At 44.3% G+C, this 27,542-nt stretch overlaps 1 protein-coding gene across 1 annotated transcript in view; it reads left to right on the top strand.

Annotated features, from left to right (window-relative positions):
* SDK1 (sidekick cell adhesion molecule 1) overlaps positions 1-27,542 on the top strand; it is an 876,702-nt gene that overhangs the window by 503,435 nt on the left and 345,725 nt on the right. Inside the window, exon 5 of the mRNA XM_088017186.1 lies at positions 25,685-25,818. Coding sequence (XP_087873312.1) covers positions 25,685-25,818 — 134 coding nt within the window. The remainder of the gene's footprint in view (positions 1-25,684; positions 25,819-27,542) is intronic.

The raw sequence follows: 27,542 nt of genomic DNA, 5'->3' as shown, positions 1-27,542 counted from the left end.
TCCCTGACACTTTGGTGGTGGCTGAAGTAAACACTGCCTTTGTTCTCAGGTGGCAAATAAGAAATGTGACTTTCTTGACAATATGTTCATTGTCATTAAAATTCTCTCATCCCAGAAAAGACTTACCATTGAAATCATTTTTTAAATCCCATAAAGAAAACTTTTCTGCATGTGGTGTGGTCCTTAATCTTCTTTCCCTTTTTTGCCCAATTTAAATTTTCTGGCATTGTTTGAATGCTAATTATACTTGACAAAATTCTGTTTTCTCAATATCTGCATCTAAATTCTCATTAACTCAGGAAAGTACAAAGAAAATATTTCATTTGCAGAAAGGCAAGGGTGGCAAAGCGCAGCAACAAACTAAAAATGATCCCACTGAAGGCAAATTTGTGTTTCCTGTTTCACTGCTCTGATGAGCATCTTCTTAGCCTAGACATGAACCAATATAAACAGAAGAAACAGTACTTATAGAAACGGGTTTTAAAACATTGGTTTTTCTAAGGCGTTGGTGCAAAATAAATCTCTCCTGGTTTCCCCAATTTCTGTATCTCCAGGACTCCCAAAGTACCTTTTTATAACAGCAAGACTCATTCCTCTAGGTGAAGATCAGTTTTTTTTTTTTTTTTTGGCCGACCCTATCCACAGTTGTCCTTTCTTTATATGATGTTGGCCAGTTCACCATAAAACAGTTAACTCAGAGATGCACTCTTAAAACCCCAGTTGAAATTGACCCGCTTGGCAGAAACATAACCTGTCTTCTCTCTCTGCTGTCCCTTACATGTTTAGATGCTTTGGGAAGTGCTGCATAGAAGCATTTCTAAACCTAAGAGGTCATTTCGTTGGGGCTCTCCTCCTTCAGGACTGGAGTGTTGCTGTTGCCGTTGTCAGAGGAGGACAGATAGAAACCGCTCTCGGAAGTCAGCAGAGACAGGAAGCAAAGGGGGGCAAGGCGCTCTCGGAGCCATCGAGAAGACTGCAGGGGCAGGCTCTGGACTGAGCTTGAGAATGATTCCCAGGTTAACGCCAAGGCAGTGGCCCTCTCTGGGGAGTGGGGTTCCTGGTGGGCAGCCACCAGTGCTGGCCCCAGGACCACCCTCCCTCTGCTGGCATGGGAAGCGGAAGCTACCTGTGAGGCCTGTTGGCTCCAGGATAGAGCACCTCAGGTGCCAACATCTGCAGCAACATAGCCTGCCTCTCGGGAAGCGAAGGACTTACTGGGTCCTCGGAACCTCTGGATTGCTTCCGCCCACAGCAGGATGCCCCCACTGTCTGTGCTTGTCAGGAGAAGCGTCTCCGCCTCCTGCAACAGCACATGCCGTTGACGTGTGAAACCCGGAGTCTGCAGATGTGGTCTTGAGCTTTCTAGCTTCTGCCAAGCAGGATGGTCTGCCACCGGAGGATGGGATGGAGTTGAGCAGCCATCTCTGATACCGGCCACCCTGTCTGCATCTGAAATGCAATTAGCTCCTGTAGGCAGATAAGCCATATTTTGTAATGTTTTCCATTAGGATTCTGCATGCTGCACTGTTTTCATGTCATTATTTCTATACCGTTAGGTTATTTGTACGTTTTGCTGAGCAGCGCCCTCTAAACGCCCCTCAGAAATCATCACTTTATAAGGACATGGTTTTTCCCAGTACAAGATGAAGAGGTAGAAGTCAGGCCTGGATCTTTAGGCGGCGTGGGCCTGCTGGCCAGTCCTGGGAAGAGGCTGCACAGGAAGCTGGAGGCTGGAATGGCAGTGTTCCTGGAGCACAGTCGGCTCCTGGGGCACACTGTCATGGCCAACAGCCCCAGCAGCTGGCTAGGGGAAGGAATCCCTCCCCTCCTCCTGCTGCCTTTCACTGGCTCTGTGGCCGATCCTTGGCAGGACTGAGCCGTTTGCTGGCTGGCAGAGGAGTCTGCAGCTAGTCTGCAACTGGTCTGTAGAGCCCCAGCCCAGCCCCCAGGACGGGGGACCATCCCAGGGTGGGTTTGGGCCTGGGAGATCATGGGTGACTGGCCACACAGAGGCCGATAACAGATGCCAAGGCAAAAAGACTTGAAAGTGATTGCCTCCGAAAGTGGGCCTGGGGACCTGGGGAGAGGCGGGACAGGGGGCTGCTGTGGTCGGAGAAAGTTGGAAGTGTGGGGAAATTAGCTAGAATTTCACAGTGGCCAGGGGAGCTCTGCTCCAGAGCCTGTGCCCGGGTTTGAATCACAGCCCTACCACTCACCAGCTGTGTGACCTTGGACACATTACTTGGCCCTTCTGAGCCTCGGTCTGTAGTAACAGTGCCTAGCTCCCAGCGTGTTATGAGGATTACTTCATGTCTGTAGGGCTGAGCAGTGTCTGATATTTGCTAAATATTACATAAGTGCTGGCTAAGCAACCCCCCCCCCCCCCCCCCGGCCGTGGCTTGTACTGCTGAGGGCTGAGCTGGTAGACAAAACCAGAATTTAGGTGAGCAGGGGCACCAAGTTGCTAGATCGACCCATCTAATAGAACTATAGCTAGTGAAACAGGAGTCCAGAAGCAGAGTTAACCCTTGGGAACTGATTTGAATGAGACAGATGTCAGGGCTTCAGATACTATGCGGGAATTGTGGCAGAAAGCATGTCCGGTGGACCAAGCCATAGTATAGATATGAGGAAAGACTTGGTGGCAGCTATTGTTCGAAGGTTCCTCTGGGCCCACTGGTCATGAGCCCAAAGCCCATGTTCCAGTACAGGGTTCCAAATCCTACTGGATAATGGAATAACGCTACTGACGTGATTCCTGCTTGGCCTTCATTTCTTCAGGACCCAGGCTGAGGCTGAGTGGGATGATGCCATCAGCTCCCTGGGTTGGTAGTTTGGGGAGATTGGGGAGGCAGGGACTCACACCAAGTGCCCTTTCAGCTGCAAGAAGCCTCTAATCCCTATCTCTGAAGGGGGAATCCATTTGGAAATAGACCTTACTCAAGGGTGATCAGTGCCAGATGTGCTCCAAGGGTGTATTCAACTCTGATCCTCTGGCCAAACACGGAACAAAGCTCCCAGATACCTGAAGTAGGCCTCTTAGAACTGCCTGACTCCTGACTGTCCTGGACCCCCACTCTATGCTGATAATGGCCAGACCCTGAGCTGCACCTGCCTCTGAGGATGGGAGCCTTGCACTTCTGAACCACAGAGCGCCTGAGCACCTGCCTGGATGTACTGCTCCCTCTGTCCCTTCTTGTATTCCTCCCCCCTTTCTTCTTACTCATTTCTAGTGAACACTGAAGGCTTAGTTTTTTCATTTGTCTTACTAAGATGTATGTTCTTGAAGGTGTGCTGTGTCTTACACATCTTTATATTCAGTGTTTCCCTGCCAAGCAGGCCCAGTAAAGAGCTGACCCTTGTTTGTTGATGAATAAATGAGATACACAAACGAGCCTTTTATGCTCTTACTCTCTTTCCCACTGTCTAATTGAATGCCCCTTTCTTCTCTCTCCCACCCATCCATCCATTTATCTATCTACTTATTCACCTGTGCATCCATTTACCTATCCATCTATCCATCCATCCACCCAACCCCCATCCACCCACCCACCCATCCAGACACAAATCTACCTACCCATCCACTCACCAATCCATCCATCCATCTGTCCATATGTCTGTCTGTCCGTCCATCCATCCATCCATCCATCCATCCTGTTTGTTTTTCTATACATCTCACTCTGAGCTTGTTTACTTAACGTTAGAACCATTGTTGGCTCCTGCTTAGATTCTGATACATTGTAACCTCTTCTAGCACACATTCCAGCCTAGTTTTTGACATAGAAAGCTTAGTGAATGCATTTAGGTGTAGCTTTGAAACAATGAAATATTAACATTGTGCTAACTCCAGCCTTTCATACATGGGAAAGAAAAAACTCACTTCACAATAATACACAGAATTGTGTGGGAGATAATGGAAGAAAGGTCAAAGGCTAGAATCCTACAGACAGGATGATGATAAAATTTGTTCTATTAAGAAGAGTGATGTCCTGTTATGAAAAACTCTACCCAGCGTCCTTTTAAAGAAAGTTACAGGAACATGTAAAGGGTATAGGTTTAATATTGTGGTCTGTTTCTATAAAAGAAAATTTCTAAATTTGAAGGCAACTCTTCAGTATTGTAAGGTCCTATAAATGATTCACTTATTTAGCTTTGAATCTTGTCATCTTATATTCCTCTTTGAAAAGACGTGATCATTATTAGCAAATTAATCAGCAACACAGAAGATGTATTTTCTAATAGATAGAAAAGCTGTGTATTTGAAGATCTTCATGCTCTACAAAGGGAAGCCTGTCCAGCTGTTGACATGACCTAACGCTGAATCTTTCCGCACACAATGATGGTCACTTTTCGTTTATGAAAGGCTTCCTTGTGCCTTAGATAGTCTTCAGGTTTCTTTCTGAGTGCAAACTTCTAAGTAGACCCTTGAGCCTCTGCCCTTTACAGCTTTTGCTCTCTCCTCATCTGTCTGCTTTATAGCTATTGTCAGCAACTAAGCAATCTTGTTTTTTCTTCAGATTTGGGAAGCTATAAACTGCATCTGTTTTTTTAACCTTGCACTCCTCTGCCACTCACTGAGCTGTTGGAAGCGAGATTTAAAGTATCAATGGGTGTCAGCATTCAGAATGCCAGTTGCTTAATGGCTGTGCAGTGCGGTGATCCAGTTCTCCCGGGATCACAGAAGGGGAATGGACTGAGCCCGGAGGGGGGGTCAGGGACAGGGGCAGCATTCTTGCTCTCGGCTGCAGTCACCTTGGAAACCAGAGTTCAGTCAGCCTAAGCCTGATTAGGACCCCCTCCCTGTGAAGTCTTAAAAGGGATGTCTGGGAATAGGGCCCTCCCTGCCCTGCTCTCAGGAGAGCAAGAAGATCCTCTCCGGAAGCCTCTTGCTCTGAGGGTGCTCTCCAGCCTCTGTGTGGGAGTGGGGTCCCCAGACTTAGCACAAGCCCAGCTGTCCTAGTTTTAATAAACATGTTATCTTTTTTATTGTTTTATTTTATTTCATCATAATAAATGCGCTCTTTCATCCCCACCCCTTAAACCTCCACCCGTCACCTCCTCCCCTCTGGAAACCGTCAGTGTGTTCTCTATATAAACATGTTATCTTTATAAAATCTCTCTAGTACGTTCCTTGAGTTCATTTTATATTTTATAATTTTACCTCCTTCAAAAAATATACTATGAATTATTTCAGTTTTACAAAAACAAATTTAAAAGAGCATGTCATGAATGCCCACCTACCCAGCTTGCAGTTTAAAGGCATAAAGCATTGCCCATGTGAGGTGTCCCGGCCTCAGATCACAGACATGATCCTGAATTTCCTACTTAACATTCCCATTTTGGCTGCTGCTTTCGTTTTTTGATAATTTTTTTTAAATGAAAGATGTTAATATACCAATTATATCTTAGTAAGGCCAGAAAATTTTTAAAAGTGAAAAAAAAAGAAGGCAGGAAAATAACATGTAGCAAGGGGGTGAACTCTGGGGTGCACCCCACTCTACTTCAGGATGTGGACCCGTACTCCCTCCTCCGCGTGGCGGGCCCAGAAGACATCTGCTTTAGACCCTCTGTCTGTTGCCTTACATGAATTCTTAGGCACTAAATTTGTCCTTTAAGGAAAGATGAATGGACTGATTATAAAAAATACTGGTAGAATTTTATTGCTGTTGTCATTACTATTATGCACGAAGTTTGAACTCTGTGCCCGAAACTTTGCATGGGCCAGCTCATGCCCTTCCTTCAGCAGTCCTGGGGGGCATCTGCTGGAGCCCTGATGAGGTCAGGCAGCTTGTCCAAGGTTAGTGGCACAGTGAACGGACTCCGGAGCCTCTCAGCCATACCCAAACATCCTCACATAGGAGATGGACTTCATTAGTCGGGGCTCAGCCTCCTCGGGCCCATGTCATACTTCCACCAGACAACGTACTGTACAGGAATGTTGGATACGGTGTCTTGTAAACTGAAGTCACCTGGCATGCCAGGCCAAAGGAGCCTTGGCTGTCAGCGCACCCCCCAGGCCCTTCCTACAGGGAAATCAAGTCTCACAGATCCTCTTGTGAGTTTATGACAGAGAGGGCAGCTTAAGGGCCTAGAAACAGATACAGAGTACGTAGACCTCCTTCAGAAATGGAGCCCGGGGGCGGAGGGGGGGTGAAGAGGGCACTGGTGTCCTTAAAGAGCAACAGGGGGAGGATTGGCTGCACTCAAGGAAAGTCTTCTTTCATCCCTCACCAGGGGCATCTCGTTGTTAAGTGTCTTTCAGCTGGCATTCTCTCCTTTCTAGGATTTATCATGAAAAGTTAAATTACAGTAAATTGAAAAGTGACACATGTTGTAACCCATCACGGTAGATTGGGAGCTGAGACCTGATGTGAAACGTCTCCTTCTGAAGTGTCAGCTCCAGGAAGTGACAGGTGTTCTCCCCACACCACGTGGTTACAGGATAAAGTCACAGGCGTGGGTTTATACCCGTTTGTATTCTTTCTTGAGTCAAGTAGTAAAATCTGTGAAATTGACTGATTACACTCGGAATAATATCAGTGAGAACGATAAATCTAGCTTCAGCTCTCATAAAATGTGTTTCTGGGAAGGTAATGACTCATCAGACGCACACACAGATATCACGAGAGCGCGAAGACATGGAATTCATAACCTTTGGCTTTTGAAACCACGGACTGCTCTGGAGGCCCAGGCAGCCTGCCTGGGGGCCGGTAACATGGAGCACGACGCTTTGTGCAGTCTGTCTTTCCCTCTCTGGATTTGCTTAGAGGCCTAAGTTCTGCTTCCTGTGACATGTCAGGGAGGAAGAAAAAATGATGAAAGGGAGAGAAAATACTTCTGCAACTAGTATAGTTAATAAAGGGAAGACGAATAAGCTCTTTAAGTATGAGAGAACGGGATGCCCACAGATGACCAGGTAAAATGGAAGAGGCATCAAATAGAGAGAGAGGTTTCTTTGGCAGTGAAAAAGCATTTCTTACTCGAGAGGGTACTAGAAGATAGAAGTGGGTCTCAGAGCAAGCCTTTGAGGCTACGTTCCTCTTTGCATGTTGGTGTCCTTTGCTGAAAGCATCGCTCACTGGAGACAGGGGTGTACCTTCCTGCCTCTAGCCCGGCATGGTGCTGGTCCCATTCATCCTGGACTCCTCGCTGTGACACCTGGGGCCCCACCTGCAGCAGACATTCTGGACTCAACCGCTTCTGACTGTCTCCCCATGACCACTGAGGTCCCAGCCCCTGGATGGCTGTGTGCCCCTCTGGATTTGATGACCATAGTGGCATTCACTGTTTTTGTTTACATTCCTTTAGTTATTCATCATGCTGAGCGGTTTTCAAATGCGCAATATTCATTTTTACTCTTTTAATGAATTTTGTGTTTGTTTTATACATTCTTGCCACTTTGTCTTTTGATTTTCTTGTGGTTTTTTTTTTTAGGTAAACTAAAATTACAAATGTTATGTAGGCAGGTTTATTATAAATCTTTTTCTTTGTTATGTTACATAGTTTGCACAGTTTGTAAAAAGTACATTTACCTTCAGCAGTTAGATACTTACTAAATTTTATTTTTGTTTTAAAATGTTTAATTCTTAAAATTTAGTATCTTTAAACCCATACACACATCATCATTTTAAATGTGCGTAAATATGCTCATATATGTGTTCTTCAGTTCATCTCATCCCCCTTTTCCTTACTGCTTCCTTCCCTGCTTCTCCTTCTCTTTTTCATCTAATCCATTTTGGTAACGTAGACTGTATCTTCTCTTTTTTTGTGTGTGTGTAGTCATGTAGTCTCATGCAGATATGCACGTGCACACACACACAGTTTTTATTGCCACCATTTGTAAAAAATTGGATCACATATTATATGCTTTTCTATATCTTTTCATACTCAGCAATACTTACAAAAAAATCATTGAGCTCAACTTGTATTGCTCCAATTCAGTCTTTTATTTTTTATTTTTTGAGAGGGAGGTGGGGGAGGGGCAGAGGGCGAGAAAGAATTTCAAGCAGACTCTTCGCTGAGCCTTGAGTCCAACACAGGGCTCAATCTCACCACCCTGAGATCAAGGCCTGAGCCAAAATCAAGGGTCAGATGCTCCACCGACCGAGCCACCCAGGTGCCCCTCCGATTCAGTCTTGTACATGGTTGTGTGATGTCCCGCCTGTGTATGTCATAATGCATGCAGTCTTCTTCCGTAATTCCTTTTCTTGTCGGAATTTTATGTTGCTGTATGGCGTGAGGGAAGGATCTAATCACTTTCCTTTGCTAAATGGCTGGCTAGTATCTCCCTGATGTTTTGTTGAATCGTGGCTTCCCGTCCCATTAACCCGCACTTCCTCCTTTTCTGCGCATTCATCACAGGTGTGTCATGTCTGGGGGCTCTCCGCGCAGATGTCAGCTTTTCATGGTTTTTGTTCACTTTTATTTGAAAACACTTTTTTATTCTGGCATAATTTTAGAGTGATAACAGAGCTGTATGAGAGTTTGGTGCTCCCTTCACCCAGCTTCCCCTAAGGTGAACATCTCACCCGACTCATGTGCCTTGCTCACATCTAGGAGCCTACCTTTGGTGCAGTGCCGCTAACTGGACCAGAGACTCCACGCAGAGTGTCCCAGCCTTTCTCGTCATGCCCGGCCCCTGGTTCAGGCTCCAGTCCCAGGCCCCGTGTGCCATTTGTCCTCATGTCTCTTTGGTCTCCCCCAACCTGTGACACTTTTCTTGTCTCTCGTGACCTTTACACTCCTGACAAGGAGCACTGGTCAGTTGTTTCATAAGCTGTCCCCCAGTTTGGGCTTAGCTGGTGTTGTCTCGTGTTTAGGCTTCGTTGCAGGAAAGGAGGAAGAGTCCCAGATGGTGAACTTCTTCCCACAGTGATCAGGGCCCCAGGGATTGCTGCTGACGTCAGCCCTGGTCACTTGGTCCAGGTGATGTCGGCCGGCTGCGTCCCCCGGAAAGTTCCTATTTCTTCTTTCCCACCTTGTGTTCTTAGTCAGGCCACGTGCAAGCTCCACCCACTGGAGAGAATTTGCGGACATAAGTTAAAACCACCACAAACAATAAATATTGGGGTAGATACTTTGAGATTATACAAATACCCTGTTTTTCCTCAAATCCTGCTCACTAATTTTACCAGTCATCAAGTGGCTTTTGTCTGTATCATCTCTTTCTGTGGATTTCTCACAGTGGCTTTTCTACTTTCCCCATTCCTTCCACATTTACTAATCCAAATCCTCCTGTAAGGAAAATTTATCCTTCCTCCTTCAATTACCTGTTATTCAATCATTATTTATAATGGTATGGGTTTAATGTCGTTCTCTAACTGATAGGATCTTGATTCTTCCTTTAAGAACAATCTGCAGTCTATTACTTTTTCATTCTTCTTAAAACTTAAAAAATATTTATTTTCCATTTTCAGAAAGTTCAGCTGGAGTGTTCCTTAGAACTTTGGTAAAATTTTCAACTAAATCTAGAGAGAAATTACATCATTATGATCCAGTAATTAAGTTACCTGGAAGTGTGGCACACCTCTCTGTGTCCCCACTCGTTCCCCTGAGACCTGTTCTGGCTTCTCCATGCTGAAGGCACGTGACTGTGTTAGGTATCATTTATTCTAGATTGACAGCCGAGGCTCCGTAACGTCTCTTTATACTTGCCTGGGTTTACTTGTTTTGCAGGGTGGCAAATTTGGAGCTCTCTGCTTTTGGTGTCTATTTAGGCATTTATCTTACTTGACTAGATTGCTGTATCATGGGTGCTTGGTTCATGTTTTTTTCTAACTCTGTTCTACACTTTTCTTTTTTCCTTTTCTGAGTTAAGCTTTGACTCCATGTCTGTATGAGATGGAACAGTATACCTTTCCCAGAGTTATGTAGCTAGTTAGGTTTTTGCATGTGCTTCATTAGAACCTTCAAGTATGTACAATAAAAACCAGATTTTTTTTTTTTTTTTTGGTTAGATTACAGCAGGGGTTTGGATTTAGCACTTGACCCCTAACTTTTATGAGCAGGCTTCAGTACCGTAGGTTTTCTGCTTTATAGTCTGATGAACTGAAGGGAAGGGAGCAATTCTATTTTCTTATTTAAAAAAAATCTGGTCCTGTCACCTCTTAGCCAGTTCGGTATTTGAGTAATGTCATATACATATCTTTATTCCTGTTATTCATCAGTGAAAACGTCCAGCCACATCGATGTGCTCTTGTGCTCTTGACTAACTACTAGTTATCTATCTGTAAAGCAAAGTGCTGTTTCCTCTGCTGTCACAAACCAGATGATTCGTAGAGTACCACAGTGTTCAGAGTTATCAGCATCACTACTACACAGCTTATTCCTGCATCAAAAGAGGAAAGTCCTTTGTGCCCTTTGAGATATCTTATCCACCTGCAGCGGCATGCTGGAAGCCCTGGTATACCAGCAGGCTGGCCTCACCTTTCCCTGACTCTGTAGACTTAAGTCTGGGTTCTGGTTAAGCTAACTCCCTTTAACTTTCTCTTTTTGTCAACCCCTCTGTTCCTCCTGCCCTAACTGACACGTCCCAAACTCAGATAGCTGTACAATGAAATGCAGTTTTTAGCAAATTCCTTCATTTTACTAATACACCCCAAAGCACAGTTGAACTAGCTGGTACTAAGCTGAGAGTTTGGGAGCAAAAGAAGACACAGAAGACACATCCCTTTTTCATTTAGGAGGCATTCTTGTGTAATTAGCTATTTCATATAATGGGATTTTTTTAAATAGAGAGAAGTAATATTTTATCACCATAACTTTTTTTTCCTTTGTGGTAGCTTTAATGAAAACTTTTCTAATATGTCTCTACCTTTCTTTGGAGCACAGTGCATATAATTTATTCTCTTTTCAATATCACTACAAGGTTATAATTAAAAGCATAAATTCCTGTTTCATGACCCTGAGAGTCTACTGAATTGTTCAATCCCTTTTTTTCTTAAATTCACCGACTGGCCTCAGCTGTGCGTTTTGCATTCTTGTAGCTACACTTATGTACTTTATTTATGTCCATTGTTGATTGTCACTGTGCTGTCCCTTTCATCCTCCCTCCTTGGCTCCGAGGGTCTCTCTTCAAGCTTGACCAAAGCAGGAAGTGGGCTTCCCATTGATAAGGTCTGGAAGGTTCCACATGATGTGGATGCTCTTACCTCCTTGGCTTCCTTGGACATCGTGTAATGCACCAAGCCTGTCCTATCACAGGGCCTTGCACTTGGTGCTCTCTGTCTGGATCCTCTAACCTTGGTTTCGTGTGGCACATCCTGTTTTATTATTCCGTTCTCACTCTCCAGCATTTGTCTCTCCGAGGAAACTGCAGTGAGAACCGTGGACAACCAGTATGCTCTAGGAGGGTAAAACGGCTTGTTGGTTTTCATTTCCAGACCGTTCTGTCCCATAGAATGAGTTCGGAGTGTTCCTTCTTTTGCTTTTCTCTGGCATAGTTCTTTTGTTTTGTTTTTGTTTTGTTTTTATTCTGAAATAATCCTACATTATACATTTACAGAAAGTTGCCAAAATCCTGTCTTTCCTCAGAGATGCCCATGTATCTTTCATCCAGTGGTTATATTTTACATAACTACAGTGCAATTTCAGAACTGGGGAGATTGACATCGGTCCCACGTGTGTGTCTAGTTCTGTGTCCTGTTATCACATGTGCAGATTTGTGTACCCACCACTGCAGTCCGGACACACAGCTGCCCCACCACCTCAGAGGTATCCCGAATGCTGCTCCCTCCCCTACAACGTCCCTTACCAGCAACCACTAACCTGTTTTCCATCTCTGTAAGTTTGTCATTTCAAGAACAGTAATATAAGGGGAGTCATACAGTATGTGACCTTTCGAGATTGGCTTTCTTCACTCGGTGTAGTGCCCTTGAGATCCATCCAAGCTGTGTGTATCCACAGGTAGCTCCGTTTCATTGCTTCAGTGTTGTTCTACGGTGTGGCAGCGGCAAAGTTCGCCTAACCCTTCACCTGTTGAGGGACATTTGTTTCCAGGTTTGGGCTATTCCAAATAAAGCTGCTGTGAACATTTATAGGCTTCTGTGTGAATGTGGGTTTTCCTTTTATATGGGATCAATGTCCAGGAATACAGCTGCTGGGTCAAATGGTAAGTATATGTTTAACTTCCTTAAGAAACAGCCAATTTTCTGGCGTGGCTGTACCATCTTATGTTCTCACCAGTAGTGAATGAAAGATGTAGTTTTTCCATATCACCATTTTCAATTTTGGCTGTTTTAATAAGTATGTAGTAATAGCTCATTGTGGTTTTGTTTTGCATTTCCTTAATGGCTAGTGATATTGAGCATCTTTTCATGGGCTCGTTTGCCATCCGTATATCCTCTTCAGTGAAATGTCTCTTCTTGTCCTTTGCCCATTTTCTAATTGGATTTTTTTTTTTAAATCACTGTTGACTTTTGAGAGTCTTTATGTCTTCTAGGTGTATGTTCTTATATCAGATTTGTGGTTTGCAGATATTTTCTCCCAATCTGTGACATGTCTGTTTCTTTACAGGGTTTTTCACAGAAGTTTTTATTTTGTTCAAGTCTAGTTTATTGCTTTTTTTTCATTTATGGGTTGTGCTTTTGATGTCATGTCTGAGGACTCTACAAAGGATTTCCCTTGAATTTATTCTAGAAATTTTATAGTTTTACATTTTACATAGAAATCTTAGATCTATTATGAGTCAATTTTTGTATAAGATGTATGAGGGTTAGGTCCAGGTTAATTTTTTTCCTTCCATGAATGTCCAGTTGCTCTAACACCATTTGTTGCAAAGTCTCTTGCTCCGTTGAACTGCATCTTCACCCTGGTCAGAAACCAGTTGGACAGACTTCTATGGGTGTGTTTCTAGGTTCTGTATTCTGTTCCGTTGATCTGTGTGTCTGTTTATCTGCCAATACCATACTGTTTCATGAATTTTAGAAAAATCTTCCCTCTAACTACAAAAAAAATGGTTCTGGGAGCTTTTTTTCTCCCTCCAATGTTTTCTGTACTTTTTCACATATAAGTCCTAGTCATACTTGTCAGATCTTCACATAAGTATAATTTTCACATCTATTGAGTGATTGTGAATTATATTATATCTTTAATTTTTGTTTTCATATGTTTGTTGCCATTACATGGAAATAGTTGGTTTTTATGTGCTTATCTTATATCCTGAAACCTTCCTTTCTGATTTATGATGCTGAAATCATGCCCTTTTAGGATCCTGGGAAATTCCTTAGTTGAGCCCTGAGTCCTTGTGCTGTGACCTAGCCTTTGATGGTTTCCTGCCTGTGTGATCTACCATGTTCAAGGCTTATCTTGTACATTTCCTGGCACAGACCCATCATCAACCATTTCTCCACAAGAAACTGGTTTCTTCATATGGAAATGGCATTTAGAGACCACATCTGGCATCAGGAATTGGAACTATCAATTTTAACCACTGTGAGGTACTGCTTGACTCCACAGTTCTCTGCTGGAATGTGGCGACTAATTAAACCCCTTGATACTCTCTTATCTATCAGGAAATTCCCTAGTAAGGGTTCAATGATCATTTGCTAGATGAGTGAGTGAGTGAGTGAATGAATGAATGAATGAATGAAGCACATCTTGTACTAGTCTGATGGTGGCAAGACAGAAAAAATATTATATGGCCCATCTAAGAAAGAAAATGTCAAAGCAATTCAAATCACTGCCAGTTCTTCAAAGAATTCCAAAACTCCTGCAAACCACACAACTTCTCTTTCCACCCTCTCTCCTTCCTCCCAGTAACCTCCCCACCAGCCTGGCCTCTTTGCTCTCCCTCTTCCTTTCTGGATCCACTCCAGACTTCGTGTTTCTCTCCTTGGGCTGAATTCCCAAGACTCTCCCCTCCTCTAGGCTCTGCTGCCACCCCAAACTGCTTGGTAAGGCCCCATAGGAAAGGAAGAGAGAGACTGAACATGCTCTTGATTGAAAGTCTTCTCTACTCACCACAAATAAGCACATAGATGCCGGTACTTGGTCACAGGTAGCTCTACATCAGTCCTGCAGTGCGATGGTGGGACGCGCATGGCCTGGCGCCGTCAATATTCAACAATGCACATCCCGCCATCATATACACACTTCAGACTTATTTTTTAATACACAAGATGGCCCCGTGAGCTAGGCAGAGATCTCTCATTTCAGAGGTGAAGAAACGGAGCCCAGAGAACTAACGTGGCTGCTGTAACAAATTTCCATAAACTCAGTGACTTAAAACAACACAGGTCTATTTTCTTGCATTCTAGAGGTCGGAAGTCCGAATTGAGTCTGACTGGATAAAATCAAGGTGTGTGGAGGGCTGCATTCCTCTGGCGGGTCTGGAGAAGAATCTGTTTCTTGCCTTTCCAGCTCTAGAGGCACCTGTGTTCTTGGACCTGTAGCCCCTCGTTCATCCTCAAGCCAACAGAGTCTCACCTTCAGGTCTCTCTCTGGCTCTGACTCCCCTGACTGTGTTCACTTTGAGGGACGCTTGTGATGACTTGGACCTACCCAGATCATCCAGTATCATCTTCCCATATGGGATCCTTAATCACATCTGCAGAGTTCCTCTGCTGTGTGAGGTAACATATTTACAGGCTCCGGTGGTTAGCACGTGGCCAGCCCTGGGGCCATTATTCTGTAGACACAAAGGAAGTGCCTATGCTACATACCAGGGCTGAGAGTTAGGCTGCACATTTTCCATCCCTCTCCACCCTGCAAGGCTGGCCTCTCCTTTGGGGACTCTCAGAGGGCTTTACCTTTGGGTAACTCTGGCTGTGGTCTTTCACTGTGTTCAAACCTAGTGCCTGGTTCATTGTAATAATTTGGGGCCAGGGTGTGGGTTGAATACTGCTTGGGGCAAACCTAAAACGCCTGTTGAGAAATGTGGCCAAGGACCAAGAACGAATCCATCAACACCTAACGAACAACAGCACGGTTCTCCATGAAGACAAATGGAGGCAATTACGTTTTATGTTACTGTGTTATGTTTGTCATGGAAATGAACTGCATGATCGTTAACAATGGCAGGAAGTGGAGACAGTTGGGAAAAATGGCTGTTACCCTTTCTTCTATTTTTATCCATTTTCCTCATTTTGTTTTCCTGTGGGGTATCTAGGCACCATGAGTGATGTTACCTAACTCTGCACACTGCCTGTATCTCACAGGTGTACTGTTATGGATAATAATGTTTTCAGTATTCTTAGACTTTCCCAAAATGGTCCTCTTTAAATTATTTATGGCTATATTTTGGGCATATCACCATTTACCCTGGCAAATCTGAAGTTACCTGTCTATTTTCTCATTTTAGACACATCCTAATGTCCACATCAAATGGTTTTATAAAGCTTTTCCTGGAAAAGTCCAAAGTGGGTAGTTCTTGAGAAAAAAAGATTGCCTGTCTCCAAAGGAAATTATCACTAATATTCATAGCTGACCCCAAGTCTCCAATGTCTGCCTCTTGTTCGCAGGAGCAATGGCTGGATCTAGTGGGGAACATAATTCCTACCAGAGGGACCAAGGAGGCCTGGCTTTTGGGTTCTGCCAGGATAGGAAGGGGAACCCCTCACCTCAAGTTTATATACCTCAGGGGCATGGGGCTCCCCTGCCAAGCTCTGGCCTCTTGTGGAGCAGTGGTCCTCCTGGTAGATGTCAACATGTGGGACTTTGACAAACCCAAGTGCATCACTAGCTCCATGGTCACTGCCTCATGCTGAGCACTGTCCTAGCTACCGAGGAGCCTGACCTGAGTCCTAGAGAAGTGGGGGAGAGAGACAGAGAGGGAGAGACGGAGACAGGAGGGAGGGAGAGGCACACACCCAGGCTGCAGCAGTCTTGAGTGCCAGGACAAAGGTTTACGCCAAATACTGTTCCTGGCCTCGTGCCCCACCAGATCCAGGGAGAGGGAAGGTGGCTAGACTCAGGTGAGGGAACTGAAGAGAATTTGGGGTGGGTGGGGTGGAGGGGACTGGGTTAGAGTCTCGATTCTTCCACTTTCTTTGGGAAGGTTCCTTCACCTCTAGTAGCATCTGTTTCCTACCCGTAGGGGTGACAACAGTAGCTCAGCATTTTGGAGTTGGGGGCATATGCCAGGCATCATGCTAATCTTGTTTGTTTCTCATGCCACTGCTAAGCAATGAGTGCCTTTGTTATCCCCACCGACAGACAGGCAGCCTGTTCAGTGCCCACAGCTGGGACGGGTTGCAGAGGAGGGTCCCCAGCAGTGATCTCTCCATCCACTTCTTGGTCACAACCACCAGGTGCTGGGAGAACCAGATGCAGCGATGTGTGCAGAGCGCTGAGCACATGCCAGGCCCATGGAATGTGCTCAGAAACGTCTGCATCTCATCGCTCTGTGAGGAGGGCAGAGCAGCTTGGTAGAGGAGGATGGTTGAAAGGGGCTTCTTGCTCCTTCTGTGGAACTGCAAGCAGCTCCAGGTTGTGGGATGAATGGGGGGTGCCCAGGGCATCTGTTCTCAGGGAGGTACATCCAAAACAAACAGGCTCACCCCTGCTGAAATGGAACTCAGAGAAACCTGTCAGAACTCAGGAAAAAACACCACTGTCCATCTCCCAGCTGTGGCTAACGGTTCTACTGGATTTGCTGATCAGCACCTTTGGACTACCTCGCAGTGCGGGGTAAATAATGCAAGGTCTTCTGGGCCCTTAGCCCAGCCTGTGCTCCCTGAAGACATTTTCATTCCACATTAACAAGGGATGTGGTAACCCTTCCTGAGGGTTTAGTTTAGGAGCCCAGGGTTTTAAATCCCTCCCAGCCTTATTTATAAATCAGTTGCTCTGTGTGACTGTTTTACCATTTCTCTGCGTTTGTTGGCCAGGCTGTGTGCGTAAGCACAGAAGGCTCGTAGGCTGTGTGATGGAGCATTCTGTTTATACACAAATGCCGTGGCCCATACCGGTAGTTTCCAGAAAGAAACAGAGTTAAAAGTTGGGTATCCTTCTAGATTTATTGTCATCTCCACTGCTGACAGAGTTCTGTCCTTGAGCACAAGGCTCTTGCCCACAGTCTGGGGAACGTGCGTTTTCCAGAAGCGCGTGGAGGGGCGCCACCACGGAGCTGCAGCTGTAATACTTGTGTTGCGGCTCTGCCACGGCCATGTGTGGTCTGTGGGCACAGCTTTGTCCCTATGTCATCAAAGACCGTTTAACAAAGAGTAGAACCACTTTGTCGTAATCACCTTCCTTTAAAGAGGAACTAATGCTGTGACTGACCTGCAAGGGGGAGAATATTCCAGAAGCAGTCTGTCCCCCCCCTCCCCCGCCCTTGATCTGCCAGCATTCCTCACTATTGTTCGCTCTTCAAGAAACACTGTTTTTCACGGCCGCTATTCCTTGTGCTTGATCCTGCCATGAAGACATGGCCGAGCACAGGCGCTGCCACGCGGAGCCAGGGTCAAGCGCTCTGCCCACTGCCCCTTCTTCTGCAGGAGGAAGAAAGCCTCCATGTGCCTTGTGCTGAAGGAAGGGAGATACAGAGACAAACTGTCTGACTTGCCTGGATGCTTGAATCGCCAGGCTCAGCCTTCCCGACATAGCCCGCTAGGCAGGGATGGCTGCCACGGAATGGCAGGGGGTCCCCGGGGCTGCAGGCGGGTGCACACGTGCTGTGGGGGCCTTCCCGGGGGTTCTCGCGTCCACCGGCTTGGCAGCAGCCCACTCTGCACACCGGCAGCTTGGGGACGAGCACCTCAGTTGGCCATGGCAATACGCGTTTAGTTCTGGGCTGACATAGGTATTGTTTTTATTGTGCCATATATAAAATGAACTTTTTCAGATCTGTCCACTATTTGGAGAGGATCTCAGGAGAGTCCCACTCTAGGGACAGTTTCATTAGGGTCTATCTAGGTTCTAGATGTTTTTCTGTCATCCTTTTTAATGGTTTCTAGTTTGAGTGGATTTCATGGTCTGGGTGAGTTCCAATGTTTGAGGACCTGACTACACATTCTGCACATTTTGTTGAGTCTTGTTTCTTTTTCTAATTGTTTTGTTTTAGCAAGAAAAAAAACGTGGCTGGGAATTTTTATGCCTGAACTTCAGCTCTGGTTGAACCTTCCTCAGTCAACTTCATTCTTCCACATATGACCAGGCCAGAATTTGGGTATAGCCTCATATTTGTGCCCAGAGCTGGAACCATTAGCTAAAGTAACAAAAGGCTCTGGGTAAAGTATACATTGATTAAAATGCTTTTTAAAAGTAGCTAGAAAAAGAAATAAAAAGCAAAACAAAATGAGTGGACTAGAAAAATAAATAAGTAAAAATACCTGGAAAATTTAAGAAGCACTGCTATAAATAAATCCATTTATCCTGGGTGAAAATCCTCGATGGAATATACCCTGCAGTAGGTGTATTGGGTTACCGTGAAATTTCTTTATTGCTTTCCCGTCTCTCCTGTTGTTCAGTGTCTTTCCAAGAGGAAAAGGACTGATTCTGTTTATGACACGTCAACATGTGTTGAGAAGAATCCAGGGATTTTCCAGCATTAAAGTCTCATATCGCAGGGATTGCTGTTGGAGTGGGAGATGGGTGGAGGTACCTGAAAATAGGCTTTCCTAGGCTTCTTTGCTAGAGCATTACTTTGGCTTCTGTGCACATGGCTTTAGGGAGTAGCAGTTATGACGTGAATCTGGTAATTCCGTGACTTGGCCATGTTTGTATGGCAGTCTGTTCAGTAAAACTGTAAAAAGTATTTGATATTTAGCCCTAGAAGGAGGATGGTTGACTATATTTATTATCTGACTATCTGCCATCCATACGCACCACACCTGAGGAGCCAGATTCAGATCCGGCAAATACTGAGCAGAGGACTTAGTGTCAGCCCCACTCATGTCATTGCCTGATTTGTACTTGACGAAGGTCCTTTTGATATGAGTCCTGTCACCTCTACTTCACAGATGACAAAACAAAGTAGTAAGCCTGAGGGAACAAACCAGAGCCTGATTCCAGGCCTGTTGACCCGTCCAGGTCATACTTGTCTGGGCATTTCTAGGACCTTTCTCTATCAACACAGAGTATTGTGATGATTCCAGCCTGGGTTTACCCATGGAGTTACTGCCTGTCGTCTGTAATCATCTTGTACTGGTAGAAAGAGGGGGTGTCTTCTCTGTAGATCATTTGAGATTTTAATTTGAAGATAGGCCATGTTTTACCTCAACCCACCAGGAACTAGTCTTGGAGAAGATGAATGAGCTCTGAGCTCCGGTGTCCCTTCTGCTTTATTCAGAGACAGACATTGTGCCCTCAGGAGGGTGTCCCTCTTTTCTTCTGTTTGTGGCGCAGGGAAGTTCTGTCTCTGCTGCTGCTAGGCAAGCTGACCCCGATGCCCACCCAGTGCTGCGCTCCTAGTGAGCAGTCTGGGAAGCCCCAGGCCAGGCCCACAGTCTGGGGGAAAGATGGATGCATCATCCTTTGGAGCAGGACAAATAGGAGCCCTTGACCAGAGCTTCAGGAGGAAGGCGAGACATGTGGGTAGGAGGCTCAACAGAGGTGAGGTTGGTACTTGCTTCTCTGTCACCTCCGGAAGCCACCCTCCTGTTACTGAGCTATTATGTGTGTTCTCGGTTAGAGAACCTGGCCTGTCTTTCTAACATGACATCTCATCCGCATTTTATTTTTTAAGAAGCTGTCACCAGGAAGATGGATGTGGTCAGACCTTCACATTTTCAGCTGCCTCTTTGGCTTCTCTACTCCTCCTCTAAAATTCTACAAAATACATAGTTGGGACTTCACAGACCTATCATTTTCTTTTCCTATCTTTTGGATGTGTTCTTCCCATTGACTTACCTCCTTGCACTCAGTAACCGTATTCCCCAGTCACCTTCCCTGGATGGTGTCATGCACACCACAGGCGCTCCATATAGACTCAATGAAGGGTTGGGTGACCCTTTTCCTTGCCTGGGTTCTGGTACCAAGATGGAGTTGCAAACTCAAAAATGAACAGTGAGAGAAAATTTATCAATATGAATATGTGCATGTTTTCTTCTTTCTCTTCATTCAACATGCATCTATTGGTGACATTCTGTTTGTCAGGCTCTGTGCTTAAATACTGGGGGCAACTGTGTCTAAGGCAGAACATCTGTGTATTGAACATGCTTCAGATCCAGACAGTTTAAGGGAGTTATCATTTGAGAAATCCTATCCTATAATGTACCCCCACTTGGATCTGTAATTAAGAGTTGACAGCTAATGTAGAATAGGTTAAAGACTTTATATAAATTTAATTATATTTCCCCATATATTTGCCCTGATGAAATTAACCATACATGCTATAGAAAAGACTCCCTGCATGGATTAAATTGAAATGTTTGGCAAAGCATGGACCACAGTGGTAACTAAGCTGGTAAAAAGCTTGAATGGCTCCTCCCTGTCTCTGTATCTTCCTGCTCTTAAGGGAAAGTGAATAAAGTGTTTCCTATTACTTCTTGTAGTTCATAAAAACACTGAATCTAAGCTCCATGGGACATGGGCCGTGTGCACCTGGTTCAGGTTTGTACTTCCTCTGCTCTGAGTTAGGCCTGGGGACTCAAATCTGACTAAGTGATGAATACAGTTATTTGGTTCCCTTCCCACAGCAATCCAGGAGAATGTCTACCCTTGCTTTCCTTCCTGGTCTCGGGCAGCTCCTAGGGGGGAGGTACAAGCGAGGCCGTTTTCATCAACCACCAGCCTGGTGCTTTCATAATTAAGGTGTCAGGGCCACAGGTTGGAAAGCCGGTGTTCTGTATGACATTGAGAGCGTGACATCCCCCAACATTGGCAAGTGTGGCAGGAAGCTCACTTGAAGATATGCCCGCTGATTGCCCCGCCCCCAGCCCCATGCATGCAGTGCGTAAGCCCTTGGATCTAGGTGTCCAGGGGCATTTTCCCCTCACGGGTGATTTTGATCAGAGCGGATGGCCAAAGACTCCAGGGATCTCCTCTGAGGTTTTAACTTCCCCGAAATAGAGAATTCTTATTTTGCCAACTGCCTCAAGAAAGTGTTGGGAGAATCACGTGCAGAGCCAAAAGCACTTGGAGTGTGCCCTTTCAAATGAGTCCTCTTCTGAACCACTGTCTTTCCCTCTTAGTAAAGCCCCATTACTCAGGACAGCCAATAGATTTCTCTCTGAGAACCGTCCCTGTGCTTATGGCCGGCAGCAAGCAACCCTTCAGCTTGTTCTTCACATGTCCAACACTCTGTTTTCCCAAGCTATAATGCACTGAACTGTTGAATTTGTGTATCATTTTCTTTTTTACTATCCCATGGAATTAAAAGTTAGAAGATTTCATTTTGATACCACCTTACACCAGTTAGAATGGCAAAAATGGACAAGGCAAGAAACAACAAATGTTGGAGAGGTTGTGGAGAAAGGGGAACCCTCTTACACTCTTGGTGGGAATGCAAGTTGGTACAGCACTTTGGAAAACAGTGTGGAGGTTCCTCAAAAAGTTAAAAAAAAAGAGCTACCCTATGACCCAGCAATTGCACTATTGGGTATTTACCCCAAAGACACAGATGTAGTGAAAAGAAGGGCCATATGCACCCCAATGTTCATAGCAACAATGTCCGCAATAGCCAAACTGTGGAAAGAGCCGAGATGCCCTGCAACAGAGGAACGGATAAAGATGCGGTCCATATAGACAATGGAATATTACTCAGCCATCAGAGAGGATGAATACCCAACTTTTGCATCAACACGGATGGGACTGGAGGAGATCATGCTAAGTGAAATAAGTCAAGCAGAGAAAGTCAATTACCATATGGTTTCACTTATTTGTGGAACGTAAGGAATAGCAGGGAGGACATTAGGAGAAGGAAGGGAAGAATGAAGGGGGGGGGATCAGAGGGGGAGATGCACCATGAGAGACTATGGACTCCAGGAAACGAACTGAGGGTTCTAGAGGGGAGGGGGTGGGGGGTTGGGTTAGCCCGGTGATGGGTATTAAGGAGGGCATGTTCTGCATGGAGCACTGGGTGTTATACACAAACAATGAATCATGGCACACTACATCAAAAACTAATGATGTGCTGAATGGTGACTAATATAACATAATAAAAAATATTATAAAAAATGAAATGTAGAATCAAAATGGGAAAGACTAAGGAAATCATTTCATGTAAAACCACACATACATTTATTTTAATAAAGTGAAAATAAAGGAAAAATCTCCTTGGCTTAATGCTATAATCTTCCTGTAAAGTCAATGTAAGTTTTAAATTAGTACTTTGGAATTATGTGATAAAAAAGCCAAGTAGTCTGTATGATGGGCAAAGTTCTAAACGCATGCCGTTGCATTCATTTTGAAAGTTGTTCTCCTGGAATAAAAGTGACTTACTGTGGAAAGATATTTTAAAATACAGAAATCAAAAGAAAATAAGTTATAATCTTACCACTCAAAGTTAACTGCTGTTAACATTTATATATACCCATATAGAGGATTATTTTTATGCACTGAGAACACATTCTTCTTTTTTTGAACCCCAAATGGTGGATGCTACGGGATATGCTGTTTTGCATCTGTATCAGGATTCATTTGACTTCTAGAAAGAGAAACCTTAACTTAAACAAGTTTAAACGTGAATAAAGTACATCATCTCATGAAATGGGGGCCCAGAGAGAGGATGGGCTCCTGGATGGTTGGTTCAATGACTCGGTCGGGTTATCAAGACGAAGGACCTAGCTACTCTCTTTTCTCTCTGTCCTGCCACCAGCATCATGAGCTTCATGCTAAGGTTCTTCCCTTCGTGGTCATATAGTTGCCACTGTGAACATCTGGACAGCACGCTTCTTTATTCATATCTGGTGGAGGGAGAAAAAGCCTGTTCCCACCAGCCATGGAATGGAGATCCTGCCCTTCCGTTTGGTGAGACGGACTTAGGCCTGACTGCCCCCAGAGTAAGGACAGTTCCCAGACACCTGCCGTAGGCCAACTGGCTCAAGCCTGGCTTCCTCGGTCAGTCCCTGGCAAGAGGGATCGGCTTACTGTGATTGGCTTACACTGGTTGGGGTCAATTCTCCAAACCACATCACTACTAGAAAATGGTGGGGATGAGGAAGAGATGTTGGAAGTCAGCCCCCTCCTCAGTAACCTGATATTTTCACAGAATGTTTTATGGACACATAGAAGAGTCACGTTAAAGGATCAGTTAGCTTACTTTCTCATCATCACCTTCAGGCTGTTGTCTAATGTGCTCTGACTCTCAAAATTCTGTCCCTCCTGCTTTTGTCTACACGCTGCCTTCCCCCGCGTTGTGAGGGTGGCTGGCAGCCTCCAAGTGTGGGACGCACGCTTCCTGCCTGGCCTCCAGCAGGGGTGAGAGTCCTCCCCCAAGCGTGCTCCTCCCCACTGTCCAGAAGGGCAGCTGCGGTCCCATGCCAGTTCCTCATGTTTTACATGTGGTACCTGAACCTGTACAGGCCTCTGATGACCAACATCCAAACCTGGTGCTGGGAATGAGCCACCTTCCTGCCATCCATGGCAGCCTGGGCCAGGCGTGGGCACAGCAGAATCAGGGTGTATTAGGGAAGAAGACTCAGAGAATGAATGCATGGTACCTGCTCCAATGTCTTTAAAAATTGCTCTTTTCTTATACATTATAACAGTTATCTGAATTGTCTGAAATTAAGATGAATGTCTTCAGATGGTTTAATTTTCATTTTAAAAACTCAGTTTCTTTTGTAGAAATGCTCTGTTCAGAAAGAGTTGGACGGGAAGAAAGAATAAAGTCTTCTGGGGAACTGATCCTCATTAATCTAATGTTCTCTAAAGCTTAGGCATTTTTGTGCTGTCTTTTTTGGCATAATTTTTGACTTAAAGTGGCCTAGAAGTTAAAACCCAGAAGGAAAAACATGAGCTTAAAGATACAAATTATAATAGATGTAAACTTTAATATCTTTATTCCTTATGTACTTTTTATTTTCAATACCCTTGAGACAATGTCCTAAATAATATAGAGAATTGATAGGCATTTTTGGAGAATAATTCTGAGAAATAATAGGCATATTTGAAATTACTACAGCAAAAATCAGATCTTAGAGAAAAAAGTTATGACATATTCAGTTTTTTAAATTATACTATTAAATGTGTAACTTCATGTGTAATAAATATTCATATTTAATTTTAGGTGCCAGGGTAACATACACTAAAATAAAATGGAACAATTTCTATGGTTCTATAAAGGAATCTATAAAGGAGTCATAAATAATTATGGTAAAACTTTGAGATATTTTTATGGGACTAAAAATTGAAAACTCGTTAATAGGGAAATTTTCTTAAGTGATAAAGGAGGTAGGTTAGTCACAGAGGCCTCAAACTGCAGTATATCCTATGGAACCCTGAATAAGCAGTAACGTCGTAAGATAATCTTGTATAATGTGTAAAAGTGAAGAGTGTCTGAAAAAGCTTTCCATAAGGTAGCAGGAAGAAAAAGATTGTTATTACAGTAAAATTCCCCATGACCGGTCCTGCAGTTTGCATGTTTTTTTGTTACCAGAACAGAGATCTTATCAGAATTTAGAAGGGCTACGACTCTCTAGGATTTAAAATGAACAAATAAACGTATTCCCTATAAAGTAACAACCTGTGGGCAGCAGTGCACTTCACTCTGGATCCTGGGTGCTTCCGGCGGGCGTTTGGATAAGAGCAGGGACTAAAGTGTACTTGGGTGCTCAGAATGTGTCGTACCTGCAACGCCCAGTCCACCCTTTGTATCTTTTTGCTTTGTTAATAAATTCTGCAAATTATAGCAAGAGCAAAGGATACTACGACACTTATTTTCATTAAAAGCTGCTTGGATTTATGGAAGTTGTATCTTTGTTACTTTTTTTTCCTCTTCCTTTAAGTAAGTACTCTGGTGAGACTGTGTGTGATCTGCCCGGCAGAGCACCAGTCCACATGTGGGAAGACAGGTCCTCTCTCTGGTATTGTCACCTTGCTATGTTACCTTGAACAAATAACCTCTGTGATCTTCAGTTTTCTCATTTCTAATGAGAAGGTGGTGGGTCAAATGTGTCTCCGAGTTTCCTTTTTGCAGCAGGATTGGGGTATACGAGAAGGTCTCAGTGATGATGGGCTAGACTGTTTGTACCTCTGGATGTGGGGAGGTGGCCCAGGTGAAGAATATGCAGTCCTAGCATTAGCGGTTATGGGAAAATCAAGTCGAAGGGGTCAGTACTGCCCACTGGCAACTTTTCTTCTACCCACTAGTTGAGAAATAGAGGTACAGAGGCTCTAATGAGGCTCCTTGGGAGGTGGAGGAAATTGCAAGTGAATTCATTTGCCCCCAGTCCAGGTTTGGGGTGATTCAGCCCTGCATTTTCGAGGTTTGTGACCATTGTGTGATCAAACAGCCCTGCTTGAAGGGAAAAGACCAGCTCTTCTGGAATTTCTTCTAACTTGTTACACATTCCCAGAGGAAGCTTTGAGTTTCAACAAACCTTGGGTATATATGTTCCAAAATGTTGTCTTCCTCACAACCAAGGGTCGGAGGGCTCAGACCCTCCTCGCAGGAGTGTGGACTGGGCCAGAGAAGGCTTAACCACCGCCATGTTCCTGAGGTCGGCCTGTACGCTTGTTTTTTGTCCTTCCAGGTCTTTTTTAAATCCTGGACATTCCTTTCTAGTTGGCCTAATAAATTAATTTGCCTTACGAACAAGAAGTCCTGTGGAGTGGCTTTGACGCTGTCTCTTGTCTGATACAGAGCCATCACGCTGGAAAATCAACTGGTGATTCTTGCCGCGACCGCAGGTGATGCCGGGGCTTACTACGCGCAGGCCGTCAACGAGCGGAACGGAGAGAACAAGACCAGCCCGCTCATTCACTTGAGCATAGCAAGTGAGTTTTGAAATTCCAAATGATAATTCTGAAGGCAATAAAGTCTTGATTTAATTAATATATTTCTCATGGGACATTTTGCAATACATCTCTAAGATAGTGGCGATGGTTTAATATTAAAGATTTTTATTTATTTATTCATGAGAGACAGAGAGAGAGAGGCAGAGAGAGAAGCAGGCTCCCAAGGAGCAGGGAGCCCGATGTGGGGCTCGATCCCAGGACCCTGGGATCATGACCTGAGCCGAAGGCAGATGCTTAACCATCTGAGCCACCCAGGTGCCTGAGTGATGGTTTAATATTGATCCAGTGTCAATAGTTGCTTTCTTTGAAGTGGTATGCAGAAAATATGAGCACAACAGGTGATTCTGACTGCAAGATCTTATTTGTTTTGGGGATTTAAAATATTTTTGCTTTTGCACACTGTTACTGCGTACTGTTTTTAACAACAAAAAAAAATCTTGATTTTTAAGGAATTGTATCTATGAAACTTATTTGAGACTAGATTAAGCACAGGTTGTTAGTTTAATTTAAAAATAAGATCTTTGAGAAAATATATAAAGTTGTGTTAAAATTAGCAGTATTTCTTTTTTCTTTTTTTTTTCTTTTTTTAGAGAGAGAGTGAGCAGGGGGCAGAGGGAGAGGGAAAGAGAGAATCTTAAGCAGGCTCCAATGCCCAGGGCAGAGCCTGCCCCAGATTAGCAGTATTTCTTAACTATAATCAGCTGACCATTTTTTCTACCTGATTTTACTGAATAATGAAGAGAATACAGTTACACTTTCAGTTTATTTAAGGAAGTTTTAGTTTGAGGAAACTTAGTTTAAACATTTGACCTTTGAAAGAAGGCTCTAGCTAGTGTTGATTGCTGAGGAAGGGAGAAATGATCAGAAGCAAAAACTCTGAGCTAAAAGAGATTAAAATGTGTACCTCGCAGGGCAGGTCACCAGATGTTGGCAGCGTGAAGTTTCATGGGATGAAATGCATTAACTCTGTTCCTGAGAACATACAGTTGGGAAACAGTTGTAAATATCAACATTTGATGATCCCATCAAACAAGAGTGAATTAAACGGGTTGTCCGTATAGCAGTGAATGTCATCTTTTTAAGAAACACCTTGAAGGGATGGCCTTCCCCGGCAGGTGGTTTGAAAAGTTTCGTGTCTTACGTGGGATGGGATCACGGTGTTTGCTTCCTGCGGGGTACAGTTGCGTGAAGCCGAGTAGGACTGACTGGGTGAATGTCGGCAGCAAATGTGGGGCAGGAGACCACAGGGTTAACTGAGTGCTCCGTCACGGCGCACCCTCTTCCTGGTAAGTGCTCCTAAGGGGCCATCATCCTGCCATCAGCAGCTCCATTCCTACGAGTTGAATTCTGATCTCCAGACCACAGATTGTGTGCGGATTGGGCTGTCACCGTGGCCTTTTTAATGCCTTGGAGAGTTATGTGCGTTGACTGGGTGTGGGCTTTTGAATCAAGAATCATAATAGAAATAAATGTGACTTCTCAAGATTTTTTTCAATATTGATAATAAAGGATGGAAATTGTGTTATCAAACAGATTGATTACTTTAATGATTTCTGAGTTTTACAATTAGAACCATTTGTTCTGTTTAGAAAATTGATTTAGCACTCACATGTAATATACATACCAGGATAATAATTGGTCAGATTGGGAGAATTCTAGGTCAGAAACAAGGAAATTGGTCTTCGCTGGTTGGAAGAGGGGAA

This window comes from Eumetopias jubatus, unplaced genomic scaffold, assembly GCF_037043125.1.
Source record: "Eumetopias jubatus isolate StellerSeaLion01/CBP00866 unplaced genomic scaffold, mEumJub1_p1.0 scaffold_12, whole genome shotgun sequence".
Classification (NCBI taxonomy): domain Eukaryota; kingdom Metazoa; phylum Chordata; class Mammalia; order Carnivora; family Otariidae; genus Eumetopias; species Eumetopias jubatus.
Note: the sequence above shows the minus strand (reverse complement) of the source record. Positions and strands in the feature narration are given on the sequence as shown.